Source organism: Channa argus, chromosome 13 (assembly GCF_033026475.1).
Source record: "Channa argus isolate prfri chromosome 13, Channa argus male v1.0, whole genome shotgun sequence".
Taxonomy (NCBI): domain Eukaryota; kingdom Metazoa; phylum Chordata; class Actinopteri; order Anabantiformes; family Channidae; genus Channa; species Channa argus.
The window spans coordinates 6320722-6337071 of record NC_090209.1 but is presented as its reverse complement, the minus strand read 5'-3'; the positions used below and the strand labels follow the sequence as shown (position 1 = coordinate 6337071).

General features: G+C 38.2%; 1 protein-coding gene across 1 annotated transcript; it reads right to left on the bottom strand.

Annotated features, from left to right (window-relative positions):
• Positions 1–9646, bottom strand: LOC137140287 (opsin-5-like). The gene is made up of 6 exons (XM_067528555.1): positions 9354–9646; positions 3753–9055; positions 3495–3657; positions 2651–2778; positions 2195–2529; positions 1–1912 (listed from the first exon to the last, which is right to left on the bottom strand). Exons 2-6 carry the CDS (start codon positions 3841–3843, stop codon positions 1442–1444), a joined length of 1188 nt encoding a protein of 395 aa, XP_067384656.1. The 5' UTR covers positions 3844–9055; positions 9354–9646; the 3' UTR covers positions 1–1441.
• Positions 9647–16350: the final 6704 nt, after the last annotated feature.

Sequence of the window (16350 nt, the reverse complement as noted above, 5' to 3'; positions counted from 1 at the left end):
GTAAATAAGACTGCACAAGAAATTGGTTTTGTGATATGCCAGGACATACAGTATATGTACAACACCATGTTTTTAAAGGAAAGCAGAATTAAACATAGCAAACTGCTGCTTAGGGGAGCAATAAAATATAGAAAACTGTGTACAGACATTACAGGATCAATCACACATAGTTGTAACCATCACTGATGTTGTTTGATGCACATTATTTATCAAGAAACATAAGAGTGTCTCATTATTGTGCATGTGAGATGTGAGTGCTGATGTGTAAATCTTGTTTTTTTAATAAAAAGCAAGCAATCAAAGAATGAAAACCATTCTTTGTAACTAAAGAACTTCAAACATCTGTCACTACTATGGGCTCATGTAAAAAATATATTTCCATATTTACTTTGAAAACCTTAAGATTCCTTGTTTTTCACTTGGACCTATAAATAACACAAAAAACATCATTGGGCTCCTTTTGTTCATTTAGAACAAATAGTTGAAAAATTCTTAATAGCTGTCACTCATGTTTGAAACTAATGCGTTTTCTATCCGGACTGATCCCTTTTACTATTAATCTACGGTACAAAGATTTTATCAAGCTGACATCAATGGTAGAGCTAACAGTGCTGAGAGAAAAGCAGTCCTAAGAGCTAATGAATTCTCTAGAAGAAGAGAGAAACTTTTTTGTGATAATAAAAGTCTAAATGTGAGGTGAAATTGAGCTGTAGTTCAGTTTTTTTGTGTGTGTCCAAATTTTTGGTTCCTCCCAGGAAACAGTGTGTACACATTGTTTTGCCAGTTTATTCTATCATTCTATCTTTCTGTACAGTATAAGAATGGCCTGCATATTGCATAGCAGCTCATCAAGTACACTATAGGTGTCTTTTCATTCACAGTGATTCACCATCTATGTCTGTATTTGTGGCATCAAATACTCTTTTCCTGTACATTTGAAGAGGCTACAAAAAAGTCAATTGTTGTATTCTTTTCAGAAAACAGATTGTCATTTGGAGTTTACATCTTTGGTACCATGGATTCCATTGGTGACTGGAATAAAATATCTCATGAAGCATTCAAGCAAGAGTACCACTTTAGCATCATCACCATCTCAGTGTACACAAACGTTAAAAGTTCTTTGCAAATTGAAATCAAACAATAACACAAAGATATCACAAGATGTGATGTTAACTGTGTCTTCATCTCCTTGACATCCTTTCCAGTATTTCTCCATATCTCTAAAAATGAAACCTTATGCTGCTTCAAAGTGTCACAAATTTGCCCAATGAACATTAAAGCCAGCATGGGTTGTCCTGTTTCATCAGCTGTTCCTTCAGAATCCAGTTAGTTTACATGCCAATGAAGAAGTAGGTGTCATAACATAATACATTTCTTCACAGATAAAGAAACTTCCGTGTGGATGTGTGGAATCCATGAGTATCTGTACAATAAGAGTAAATCAGCACAGTTTAGGGGAGAGCTGGCTACCTGCCACTTCACTGTAGGTGTTTTTGGTCAGGATGCTGGAATTCCTTTTGGGCATGTTCCCATCACACAGTGTTGCAGTGCCAGTGCAGTCCAGGCACACCCCATAGCTCTCCTGCTGTCCATTAGAGATCCGTGTGGACATGCTCATGTCCTTGTTGCGGTTTGTAGTTGATCCAAAATGTTCTTTCAGGTTATACTGTGGACTTCCCCTGTAGACCCTCTGCCGTAACAGAGACGTGTCTTTGTAGAGACACTCGCGAAAGTTGGGCTTGCACAGAAGGTAGACGATAGGGTTGTATATGGTGGAAGACTTGGCAAACATGGCAGCCAGGGCAAAAGCAGCAGGAGGAACCTGTGTGGCATCTCCAAAAGCAGCCCACATGCCAACGGTGGCATATGGGGTCCAGGCCCCCAAGAAGCCTATACATACTGCCACTGACAGCTGGGGAGAGAATATATGGGTAGAAAAACACAACACACAAAGGATGTATTTAGTCTTAAACCAATGACAAAGCATCAAACAAAAATGGTGTGGGATCATTTACTTACATTTACATAGTACTTGATTGTAATGATTGTAATACCTACATATGCATGAGAAGGTTCTACAAAGATAAAGCTAGTAATCGCATAACCTTTGAATTATTCCCTGTCTCATATCCTGCTCAAATCCTATCAAAACCTGAATCAGTATTGCTGAAGCGACACATTCATATGCTCTGACCTTGACAATGAGAGTGTGTGCATTGGTGGTCTTGGTCTGCGGTGACACATGCTGTTGGACAGCCTGCCGTGAGCCCCGCACTGTCAGGAGAATGAAAGTGTAGGAGAGGAAAATGACGGTGCAGGGCAGTGCATAGCAAAAGACGAAAAGGGAGACAATGTAAGACAAAGCTGAAAGCTCGTGGTTGGGCGCATGCCAGTCAATGCAGCAGGCTGTGCCGTAAGGTTCAGGACTGTAATGTCCCCACTGGACCAAGGGCCCTGCAGCAAATACAGATGCGTAACACCACACTCCAACCACCAGGAGGCGGGCATGTGATGAGGAGAACTTGTTACCTGCTCAGAGACAAGATAGAAAAAGATGCTATGATATTATTAGGGTCATTTCTATAGTGGGCATGATTTTCAAATCTGTGTGCAACATCATGCATTTCAGTTCAGTTAATTATCCCCTCACCAAGATTGGGAAAACACACTTTAAGGCAGCAGACTAAAGAGAGGGCTGTTAGGTTGGTCAAGCTGCATAAACCAAACAGTACTCCACACATAGCATAGAGCTGGCAGGTGATTTCTCCAAACAGCCACCTGAGTACACACACAAGGAAAAAGGGGAACTGTGGTGGAGGCAGTGATGGATGAAGTACTCAAAAACTGTACTTAAATAAAAGAACAGAAAAACAGACAATAATGCGCTTTAGTAAAAGTATAAACTTCTGCTTAACTAAAAGTAAGAAAGTACATGATTTATGTTTTACTTAAAGTATTAAAAGAAAAAGTACTTTACTATGTTTTTCTCTTTCCTTTTCTTTGGACCTGTGCTACTTCATGTTGGGGGGGGGTTGAGTAATTAATGGTAGCATACATATATAGGTTAAAGACCTGATACGTTTTTCAGTTTTATTACTAAACTACTCATGTTGAGTGAGAAGAAAAGGTAGACAATGCCAATCTCAGCTTCAGGAAGCCAAAAAGTAAAATTACTGCATAAAAGCTCACTTTGAGTACTGCTAATATGTCAAATACATTTTTTAAATAAGACCATGGAAGGAGAAATTGACACTGTGCCTGTCTCTCAAGTGATTTATTTTCCAAAAAAAACTGGAAAAAGTTGTTTATTATGAAATGTGTTATGTGACTTTGTTGGTAAATGTAGTTGAGTAAAAAGTATAGATTTGCTCTTAGATGTAGTGGGGTAAAAGTCAAAGTAGCCATAATTAAATCTACCTAAGTAAAGTACAGATATAAGAAAAATGTACTTAAGTAGAAATTAAAGTAAAAGAAAAATGGGGTTTCTGTGATACCTGTGAGAAAAAGCTGACGGTATTGCCAATGGGAATAAAGACAACGTCATCCCAAGGTCACTGATGGAGAGATTGATGATGAAGAACTCTGCTGGCTTCAGGGTCGGCCGCTTGTGATACGCAACAAGTAGCAGAATGCAGTTGCCCATGAGGGACAGTATACCTGCCAAACGAGAAGAGGTTAATCTTTGCTACACAGGTGCACCTCTGCTCCACTGTCCCACAAAGTGAGGCTGGCCACATGTTGGGTGGACTTACAAAAAACGCTGTAGAGGGAACCCATGACGATGTCATGCTCCTTGGAGATGGTGGAGGAAAACACAGCAGATGTGTCTGAAGCATTTCCCATCTAAAATGTTGTTGACACACACACACACACACAGGAGTTAATTGTGGAATAGTGTTTTGATTGGAAAATGCACACAGACTTGACACTCCACTGATGATGCTGAAAGCTTGGATGAAAACACTCATTATGGAGCAAATGTGTTATTGAAAGAGTGTTCAATTACAGCAGCAAAAAGCAATTTCCTCACAGTCGTTGACACCAACTAACTCCTGGCTGATGCATTTGTTGTCTCAGTCCAGTGGAAGCTGTGCTTTCTTAATGTCTTTGTTACACAATTGTTCCAGTCAACAAGATCAACTGTAGGAAACAAGCTTTTCTTATTAAAAAATTGTCCTGTGCAAAAGATGAGGACAGTTCATATAAAGTAGAATTATTAAACACAGAGCAAAATGGGACAATCGCAAGGAATATTGAGGGCGCTATTTGCAATGTCCTGGTTTACTTCAAATGAGACCTGATCTTCACCAAAGTCACCAATGGTAAAACATGAATAGTATTTCATGTCTTTATTGAACACCCACTTTCATCTGATTAATGTGATGTGGAAACACTAATGTCAACAATGTTCTCATAACTGGAGTTACCACCTTTGGCAGCATTAACTTCAAACAAGCGCTTCCTCTAGCTGTGGATTACACCGGCACAACGTTAAGGGGAAGCTTTGGACCATCTTTCTCTACAGAATTGCTTCAGCTCAGCTGAGTTCATATGATGTCTGCTGTGAAAGGCTCTTGAGGTCTGGGCTCTGACTGGACCACTCCAAAACGAGGATTTCCTTTGTCTCATCTGTCCACAAGATATTTCCCCAAGTAGTCTTCTGGAGTCTCAAGATGGACTTTGACAAACTTTAGGTGCGCTGCAATGTTATTTATGAAGAGCAATGGATCCCTCTGTGGTGTCCTGCCATGAACATTATGCTCGTTCAATGTTTTTTGTACTGTATGGTTGACTCATACACAGACACGAACTCCAATAAATTCTTCAAGTTTTCACCTGTTACACTAGGATTCTTTCTTTGCGAGCAACTCCGTCCATGGAGAGTAACCACAGCACAAAATCTTTTCCAATTATGGACATAAAGGCTAACTGTGGATTATGTGGATAATTAACTAAAGTCTTTGAGATTACTCTGTAACTCGTTCTAGATACATGCTAATCAACAAATCTTGATTGTATGTATTCTGAGATTTCTTTTTTTGTGATACATGGCTCACATCAGCTGATGCTTGTGTGAACAATCCACTGACACTGTTTGAGTGCATTTGTAAGTCAAAGTAGCTCTAACCCTCGCCTCCATTTCTGTTTCATTAACTGCACTACAGGTTTAGTAAAACTTGACTCAAGTTAGTGTTTAATGACGTCAGAAGCCTTATGTGCCTTATGACTAACTTTTTGAAAGATCATCTTCATATTTTGTTTGTTGATATTTGTGACTTTGGTGAAGATCAGGTCACATTTCATGAGCAAATCAGGCAGAAAATGCAAATATCTTTACTTTTTGTTGCAGAGTAGACGGACTGTTCATTTTGAGGTGTGACAGGACTATGAGATATTGAGAGCAGGAGAACAAAACGATTACAATTTATATAATACTCGTGCTCAAATTTGCTGCAATAAAGTCAGTGAAATTGCAATTTTGTTTCCAGCCAACACATTTACACATGGTGCAAGCACACAGACACACACAAATGAGGAGAGATATTGTAGGAATGTGATCAATTGCTAAAAATGTTTAGAGCTAATAATTAAACCTAATAGTTTGTTGAAAAAACTCAAGGACGTCTTAGCATCAGTTGGATGTCAGAAACATTTTTTCTTCTTGTGGGCCAGACTCATAATTCAGGGAATATGTATCTTCTGATTCTACAAACAAGATGACGATTGCTATTCCAAACACGCTTGATTTAAAAACGAAAAATAAAATGAAAAGCCGGGATGGACGCACCAACCATGGAGTGCTATCAGAGATTGAGCTGAGGTTAAACAGACCAGATAAAAAAAAAGAGTCTTCATTACTATGCAAGTCACCACATCAGTCAATGGTGAAGTGTCCAGTCAGTCTGAGTGGAGGAGACTCAGCAGAGTAAGCAGTTATAACCTGTTTTAGTACCACTCAAATCAAGAACTTGGATTCTGTTCTAAATTTAGCATATACACAATTGGATATAGTTGCTAGAGGTTAAATGCTCAGCCAACATTGGTTTGTCACAGATTTATCAGTATAGATGTGCATGTTGAGGAATATAAAAATAATTCAGAGTGTTTTCATTTTTTTCAAAAGTTATTATTCAATAATTTGCATTTTTAATAGTTCCTGTAAAATTGATTTTGAGTCAATAAACATAGCAGTAGCATGTTTTGTCAGTGGCAGCTTCTAAATGATTGATTAGACTCAGTAGCACAGTGATTCCATCCTTTCAGACTTTATGTATTCATAAATTATCAGTCCTTTGTTGTCACAACAGTGTAATTACATGATGCCGGCAATTTGGGCCTGGAAGTTGGGCAACAACCATCCTCTACAAATAGGTGTCTGATAAAAAATCCTTCAGCCTTGAAGCTGTGCAAAATATTTCTCATCTCAGCCAACTCATTGAAAGTGGCATGAATCAAAACAACTTTCTGATTAAGTGTGCTCAAGGTCCTTAGCCTGAGTGGGCAGTATTTCACCTGATTCTTCATAGGCATTGTTGAATTTGTATCTTTCATTAACTCTGTATCTTTTCATTTCATTAAGCATTAAGCAGCACAGATAGATTAAATATTTTGCAGACTTAATAGTACTGAACTCATCCTTTGTATCTGAACGTGTTCATAGAGCCAGAGTAATAACAGCAATATATGACCCTCTGCTATCTCAGTGGGACAGTCATCGGGAGGATGTCCAGTAGGGAGAGCTTATTCAGCTGAACTCTGCCGTCAGTCCACAGTGACAGATTGAGTATTTTAAACATGACTGAACTGTGGCACTGCTGTTATCATGTCCCTGGGCCTGGCTGAATAACTCCTCTGTTCGGCTGCGATTAATTTAATAAACCATGCATCACCTGCTGATCTGGCTGTCCTATCATTTCATTTTGGATGCACATTTGCACCTCAGCCTCTCCTTGACACATTTGGCCACGTTCGCTGCCTCTGTGGAGACATCTTAACTTTGTGATAGACTGAGGGAAAGATTTATCTGCAGCTTACTGCTGCATTCAGCATGACAAGTAATCTCTAAGTTTGTGACAGGCTTCCCTGCTGCTTGTCATTAAAATTGTGAGGTTCATCTGATGCTGCTGAAACTGGCACTGTCACTCATAGCCCTGAGATGTCTTTGGTCAGAGGAGATGAGCAGCCATTTAAGGGCTGACAGACATGTCAGTGTATGTAAGAGCAACAGCCTAGAAAGCACATGCATGATCTCATAAGCAGTGACAATGTGGCTGCAGATTTGCAGCCAATGGCACAGCTCAATCCCGTGTTTAAATAAACTATGTGTATTTCTGAATGCACATTACTGCTGTCCCTTTTCATATGTGCATGTTAAATTGTTTATGCTATTAGTGTACAAGCAAATGCATCATATTGCCAGAAAAAGCTCTTCAGCTTATAATATTAAAGAATGTACAACATTTATTTTGCTCAATAGAGCAAAAACAATTTTGTACATTAAAAGTGATCCTTTTTTTCAACCAATACTCCAAATGATCAAACACATTTCATCTTCTTTATAATCCTAATTAATTTAATAATTACTTTTTTAAAACATGAAACCAGCAAATGTTGGTTAAAACAGAAATGACATTCTGTTTGAAAAATGACTGGAGCAATTTAAAAGTTTTTGAATTTTGTTTGTTTTTCTCTTTTTTTGAATTGTAGTTTGGGTCATTGGATTTCTATGAAGCTGGTGGTTCACTGCATTGTGCAGTATTAAAAAGTACATATTACACTCAGTGGTCAGTCTAGCATCTGGTGAGGCCTTTGTGAGATTAAAGAAGACTTTGTCCACCCTCGCTGTGTGTAACTGCCTCCTCATCTGAGAGGGACTGACAGTGACCCGAAAACGCAATCACAGAACAAGCTTTACACAATGTTCTAGCTGCATGACCAAGACTGGGGATTTTCTTTTCAGAGCATGCTGTGATAAATGTAATGTCATAAATATGGAAAAAGATCAAATTGTTATCAAATCATAATTTGCACCAAATGTTTTTAGGATGCTCTCTACTGATTGTGGGGACTCAACTGTCACCTGGAGACTGTACAGGTGTTCAGTTTTATTTTTGTCATAAACAATATTGAAGCAAATTGGAGTTGGATCCTAACAGTGAATACTGGAGATCTGTTTACATTTTCAAAGAATTGTAATGTAGGAGTGGATTTAATCATAGGGCACCAGGGCCATCAGGGACAATTTATTATGAAGGCAATCAGTACAAACATTGGCCAATAGACAAGTCCTTAAGCTTAGCTAATTTATCCCTTTGATCCCAACAATCAGAATTCTTTGTATAACGGTGGGCACTGATAGCCGAATGTCATAAGACACTTAACTGTGGTATCCTTGTTGTATCCCTTTGCTTGCCTTGTGTTTCCTGTCTGCTCTCCACTTGACTCTATTAAATCAAGGCACATAAATGCACAAAATATCTTCATTTATAAAGATATTTTTGGTGCTTTTTTATGCCTTAATTTGAATAGAAATTCTACAACAAACTCCTGATGATGAATTGAAACGTTTTTTCTATTGATGTCTCTGATCTCCATGTTTCTCCATGTCATCATCATCACATAGTAATTACTTAACCAGAGGGTGATTGAGAATGAGAAAGCCAACTTTTCAGTGTCAGGGACCCGGATCTTAAGCTGAAGGTCATTCACTTTTTTAAATTATAATGAATGCATAGAAAGACAGAATGTGTCATTGTCCAAACACATTGATTTCCTGTTGTGTGGCTAGACTGAGAACCAATGAACCGTCAGTTACGTGTGTCTGTGCAGTCAACTACAGGCTGATCATGACTGGGTGTGTACATGTCCAGCAAAATGTGATCACGTAAACAGGGTGTCTTAAAATTTGCTGAAGATGCTAAAGAGAGAAAGAAAAGTTTTTAAAGAGAGTGATGTCATCACTAATCCTGCCGATGAGCCCACAAGTTTCCATTGATCTTTCATCTAATCAGCATAACACCCGGAAAAATCCATTTCACTTCCTCCAGTAAAAGTCCTTCAGTAAACACACAAGCACAAACAGGTTTTATCATTTTAGAGGCAACATTGTAAGAAAGCAACCATTGTGAGTCTCAATAAGCTATCATGAAATGTCCTACAAAAATAAAAGTAAAGAAGGTAATAGAAATATTTTCATGTCAGCATCTCATTGTCCATCCCAACTGAGTAAAGTAGCAGTAAAATACAGAAGATCAAACAAATGCATCGTTATCAATCAAGCCTTTTTTGTTCGGTCTAATGTCTTTATATTACACTAGAAACAGACAAGACATCCCCGCCACTGTGCTGCTTACCTTCCACGAAAGAATGACTTGTCCTCAAGTAAAGTCATGAAGGCCAGGTGGAGAGCAGGACACGGAGGAGAGGAGCTTGTTAAGGCCACTGAGACGTAGACAGAGAGACAAACAGAGCGAGAGACAGAGAGGACGCTGAAACTGATCTGTTTCAGGCTCTGACTGAAAAGGTCTGCTTAAGGTATCCTTCTCACATCACACACACATCCAGACAGGTGGAAACACACACAGTCTCTCACACAGCATCTGCACTCATGATCACCGTGAAGATGTACTGAGCTCTACAGAATGAAAAGCCCCCAGTGACGGGCAGACAGTCAAAGAGAGAGAGAGAGAGAGAGGGAGGGGGAGAGCTAAAGAGAGTGATACTGGCAAACTATGAGTGTCACTGATGACGCAAAGTACCACTCCCCATTTAATTTCTTCCGTCTAACTCCCTACTTTACTTATCCTCTTCTCTTTGACTTGTTCGGACATTTTCAATTAGTCACTTCTTTCACTCACTTAGCTTGAAAGTCTGTGAACTCTTTAGAGTATTTTCAGAAAGAATATGACCTGAAACAAACTAGATAAGACTGATGCCCATCAGCCTGAAGGGATCTGGCTAGTTCCTAAACACTGATTTTTTCTACTTGAACCAACAACTTGTGGTTTTAGGGTTATGGTCCTGCTGCATAATCCACCTTCTGTTGATATTTTTTCCTCTAGAATTTACTTACAAAACTCAGAATTCACATCAAAGCAGGTGAAATCTTGATGCTGTCATTGTCATTTTCTACAGATATATAATATTCTAATGCTGGAAACCAGTCTTCAGTCATCACGAAGAGCAAACTGTAGACATCAGGCAAACTCTTTTTGAAGAATAGTACCTTTCTCCATGCCGTGCACATTATTGTTATTCAGTGTTATCCTGATCGTGGACTTTGGGGGAAATAAACATGGATTTTAACATTTAAAAGCGAGGCCTTTAGGTTCCTAGACATTAACCTTGAGTTTCTAGCAACCTCCTGGACTATTACACTGTGTGTGTTCTTTGTTGACTGACCACTCTCGGGGAGGGTACCAGTGGTGCTGAATGTCCAAAAACTGTAGAAATTAGTTTGTAACCCTTTCCAGCCCGGTGAACATCAATAAGTAAGGTCTTGAGAATTTTGAATTTGAATCATGGTAAACTTCTACAAATCTTTGTTGTCAAGATAAAGCTTTGGTTCTTCAAATGACCTAAAAATCCAAGATGTTCACATACTTTGGACACATGCAAATCTTACATATTGGATTAAAGTCAAATGAACAATATTCTCATCTCATTTGTGCAAGCTCTAAGACTGATCACGTTTTAGGTCATATTTATGCAGAAATGGATCCAATTTCAATTCTTCTCATACTTCCAACACCACTTTAGTAATCACATGAATCATGTGTTCATGTCAGGTGGGTAGCTAAAGTTAAATGTGTTAACATTTGCTGAGCTTTCTCTCTGAATATAAAATAGAATATTAATTTTGCAGAATGTGCTTGTGATGTGATAATTTAAGCTATAGGAGTGAAGAAAATATCTTTTCCACATGACTGAAATATTTGATATCTTATTTCTAGCTTTCATCGTGGTCCTAATAGTTCCCAATGAGGAAATTATGTCTTTTTTGTTTTGCTGTGCTACTGGCAGTTAATGATAATGATAGGGCACAGTGGGAATATTATAATATTTGATCTATAATGTGCAACATGAGTGGCATTTCTTGGGTTATTGTACCTAATTTAAGGGTCCAAATGAATGTGACAAGCACTTTAGAAAACAAACTGTCCGTCAGTATATTCAGGCCTGGTAGGGAGCATTTTAACGGCACCTGAAGTGCTGTGTCATCCTACTTTATCATATCTACCCATGCAGTTTGCTTAGAGTGGCTCTGCACCCAGACTGGCAGTCATGGAAAGCTGCTTAAGGGGACATGGGCTCACTTGCTGAGCTGTGCCGAGGCTGCAGGGCTGTCAGAAAGCTCCAAAGAGCAGTGCTGTCATATTAGTACCTCAGCAAAGGGTCCTGGTCCTTCTCAGGCCTCTTGCTCTGACATATTTAGATGAACTTAGTGTCATGCTGTGTCCACTGTAGTATGCAATCCATTTACTGACTTATTGGAGATGACAGTTGGCAGGATATAATTATTACGATAGGAAATTATGAGAGGTTGTGTTAAACCAGAGTGCAGCCACTGTCCATCCCATCCTTAATTCAGGCTTAAAATTCTAAAACTCTGCCCATGTTTTTGAGTGGTTTGTATCCTAACTTTTTCTTTTAGTGCCAGTGTGAGGTAGACATTTTTAGTTTAAAAAATGTTTGGACAGATACTGGATTAGAACAAACACAGTAACATCAGCTCGTTAACATGTAATGCTGACATTAGCAATCAGCTCCAAGCATGGCTGTGCCACACAGGCCAAGGCTTGATATTTCAAGGCAGAAATGGTCAAGAGCCTCAACTTAACTGTTTTTGTTTAGTTTCTACCTGATACAGGGATGCTCATAGTATTGTTAAAAAAAAGAAATAAAAACTACAGTACGATTAACATTGGAATAACATTGTCAAGAACATAATAGAGATTTATACTTGCTTTGTTTTATGTTTCCAGGGGACACACCACTTTTGCTTTAATGCAAAATGCAGACTTTATTAAATAACTGTAATTGCCATATAAACATATACATATGTTTATATGGCATATTGTTTTGTTTTGTTTTGTTTTTGTCCAGTGTGGTTTCTAAATGGATATTGTGTGTAATAATGTTATTCATCCCTCCAGTCATTAAACTACTCATCCATTCATCAATTATGTGAACTGCTGATGTTATGTTGTTAGCAACTCACTTAATTACAGTGTATTTTTTATTTTATGATCATGAATATTTGCAGTATAAAAATTATAAATGTGGTAATTATAGTCAGTACATATTTAAATAGGAGGATAAGGGTTGGGATAGAGAAGAGATAACCATGACAGCTAAGCTGAGCCAAGCAGGAAATAGGTGTAAATTAATTTTTCACTATTACCTAAAGCTTAGTCAGATCCAGCAGGCAGCGGACTAAAGTCAGAGACCATCCCTCAGCCGTTTGACAGTCTGGTTTATGAAGCTTTAGGCTAGAAAATAAATCTGATGAGCTGCTGCAATGTCACTAATTGGCACTGCTGGACACGACAGTCTGTGTTTTGCATACCAAGAGTCTCGTACAGTTGATTTTTTTCTGTTTTTCAACACTGTTATACTAATTATTAAATCCTAAATTCTGCCCAAAGACAAAGACAAAACAGAAAAGGAGAAGAGCACATTTGAGGTATTGGTGAAATAAATGTCAAATCTAGTCCAAGTCTCTAAAGCAACTTGCATCCATTCTGCTAAACAAATTAATAAACTATGGTTGGTTCATCACTACCGTGGAAAATACAGTATTTTCTGTCTTACAAGTTATGTAATTAGTCAGGTTTGACTAATTTAATTCAAAGTCATGTTGTGTCCTGTAGCACTAAACATTGTCATTAGTTGGAGTTTGACTTGATGAAGATTGAATTATGATGTCAAAGTTGCTTGTATCTGGGAGGTGTGAGGGTGAGAGGAAGAACGCTGAGACCACAATGTCCTGGTCACAGTAGCTTGAGTTTGGGGGGTACATTTAATGTACTGGACACTATGAGGTGTTTGTTCTGGGCTACAAACCACTCACAATGTTGATGTGTTGGACAAGTGCACCGGCAAAGATTGTCAAAATATCTATTGGGTATTTGATGCTTATGCAAAACAAAAATGCAAAAATTCAGGGGAAAGTGTTTATTGGTAAAGATGGAAGTTCTTCTTTACTAAAATTATTTCCAAAATTGGAATGTTTCTCTTGAATTAGATCATTGCTAAATAAAAAGTGAAAACACAGGAAATAAAATGATAATATGGATAATTTAAAGCCTTCTAATGACACATCATTCATCTCAGTGGGTCTACCCACTGAACCAGCTGTTTAATCCGTCCTCCAGCTGTGAAAATGTCATTGTTTTTTTTTTTTGTAAGAAAGTGACTTAGTTTCATGAGTTTTTAAAAGAGAGCAGAAGGGAGAGGTACAATTTGATTTAGTTTAAATCTAAAAAGCTTCAAGCTCTCTGACAAAGCCACTACATCAACATCCTGTTGGTATCAACATTTCTTGAAGCTCATTACATCAGTTTTAGTGGGTCTGTTTTCTTTCATTTTAAGGAGACTGAAACTAAATTGAATTTAGAAAGATATATTCAAGACTCAGGTGTCATGGCATTTAGCCTAGTACAGATTCAGATTGGGCTGCAGCTAATGGTTAACAAAGCCAGTCCTTCCAGGGGGAGGCTCTGGTGGACCATCTTAATGTCATGGCTGAGAGGAGAATGCTGTCAAAACTCTTCTCAATCCTGGACAATCACTCCCAACCCCTGCACGGTGTACTGGCTGGATATAGGAGCACATTCAGCCAGAGACTGATCGCTACAAAGCGCTCAACATAATGCCACAGGATCTGTTCTCCCATTGATCATTAAACTGTACAACTCACCCCACTTTTGTAAGAGGGAGGGGGCCTGGAACTGAAACTGGACACATTTTACAACCGTGTTTCCTTGTCGTGTTTATCATGTATAAATTGTTAATTGTGTCATCATATTCTAACTTTTGACATTCATTATGATCATAAAATAGTTGTTGTAAAAACCCAATTTAATTTTAATTTAATCTTAAATTACTTCTCTTGTTGTGTGTGTGTGTGTGTGTGTGTGTGTGTGTGTGTGTGTGTGTGTGTGTGTGTGTGGTGGAGAACATTTGGCAAAGCCATTAATACAATTTTTTTAAACCTTGATCCTCAATCATGATAGTAAAGCCATCAGTATGGAGCTAATTACTCATGTTAGTATGTTATATAAGTCAGAGCTGGGCACAGAATAGTTAAGCATATACATTAACATCATGTAAGGGTTTAGAGTTCGTATCATCAGGCAGTTTATCATTAAACCGTGCTCAATAATGGTGGCTCTAGCTGACTAACCGAACTTAACTTCCTACAACTGCCTGAAGCTCAAAAATTTGCATCTTGTAAAGTTAATTTTTACAAAAAAAACCCAAAATTTAAAAATGACAAGTTGTAGTTTTCTGTATGTGCTTCACAGAAAACTGTCTTCATGCTATTCACTAATTTAAGAAATCCCTGCCTCTTTTGCTTCATCTTTAATACAAAAACATGGAAATGATAAATGTTTTCATTTAGGAGAAGCTCAACATCATCTTACAGTGCATTTTTAAAAATGAGAGGATTTGCTTTGCTTGCTTGTTGGTACAGTCGCCTACATCGACACATAACCCCCGTCTACTTCATACAGCAGGATAGACTTAATAAGGACATGTACATGTTGACCATACTTTATACTCAAAGTCATTAAGATGAGGGAAGATTTTGGATCTGAATGAATTTCTCTTCAGCTGGCTGCGTTTGTATTAATACGCCACTTCCATTGTGAGGACTACAACAAATTGCAGTTTAGATCTTTACTCTGACAAGACTCCACAGTCCACCTTCTGTGAGTGTTACAGTTAAGACATAAACAATGCGTAGATTAAGACTTAGTGTTTTATATTCTTGACCCAACAAAACCTTGGAATTAGATGATATAGCATGCTAATATGTTTTTTAGGGTATTATTTAAAACAGTTATGTTTCTAAATTTCACACTTTTTTTACATTTATGCATATTATTATTCCTAACTGTTTATTAAAAATGACAAAAGCAGTACGACTGTATGTCTAATCCCTCTGCTGTTTGAGCCATCTGTAATCAATTCTGTCTGTTCTCTGGTCGCAGTACTGAGGACAAACAGTCCTCCGTTTTACCTTAAATGTCTACAGAGGATTAAACTGGATGATTCACATTTCTGTCCACTGCCTCCCTTTGCTTGGCCAAACATCCTTTGTCCTCAGTTTATGTGCCAACGTTGCCTTTTGTGATTGAGGCAACTGCGAGTTGTGCAGGAAGCATAACTCAGATTCAGATCTGTGACTGAGCAGTGAAGCGACTAAGAGTCAGAGGAGACAAATTTATCTGAGCCCCCCAGCTGCCCTTTCTGTCTCAGATTGTATTGGGAAACAGCCATGATCGATGTCTTGCTGTCTTGGTTTGTGTGAAGTGTGAACTAAAAGGCATGTGATTAATAAAGAAATCCAAACATTAAGAGAGAAGTAATGTGGGACCTGTGTACATTTGCAGAGGGAGTATGGTTTATTATTTGGTGTATGGGGTTAATTTGCATGGCCTTTGTGTGATTTGTTGCATTCTATTTAACATATTGAGGTAGATAAATAAAGTAGGTTTGTAGGTTTGAAGGGTTGCTTCTGGATAAACATGCATTATTATCGGCCCTAACATGCACTTTTGTGTCTCAGGATTTCTACATCACTCAATTCTTCCACAGAATATTTGGTCTCTTGGTGTCTGCCCTGTCTGCCCACCTCTGCTCCCTGACATTTTCATTTCCCAGTTATAATTCATCACATGTCCCGAGTTCAAATGTTTTCACAGAGCACTGTGGTCATGTCAAGCATATCTTTCATTTTAATCAGTGTCTGTTCAATAGGGGAAGGTTATTATCCAAGTCACCTTTCGCCTCATGTCATGCTCAAAGCAAACTGTGCTTATAAAGCTGGGCTTACAGTACTGTAATGCTACCTTATTGTTTTTCCATATCACCAATGGTTTTCCCCATTGATCAACTTTTTTTGAAAGACATATACAGTATACATTCTGTATAAATACAGCATTAATGCCGCTCTAATGCCATCTTGTGGCTTCCCACATCTCTACATCAACACTTCCTGCCTCCAAAGTGAAACATGACTAACATTTAAGCTTGGTGATGTTTAGATATTAAAGTAAGACGAGTCATTGATATATTTTTCATTTGTTTTTAACATCTCTGTTATCCAAGAAGAGACCGATA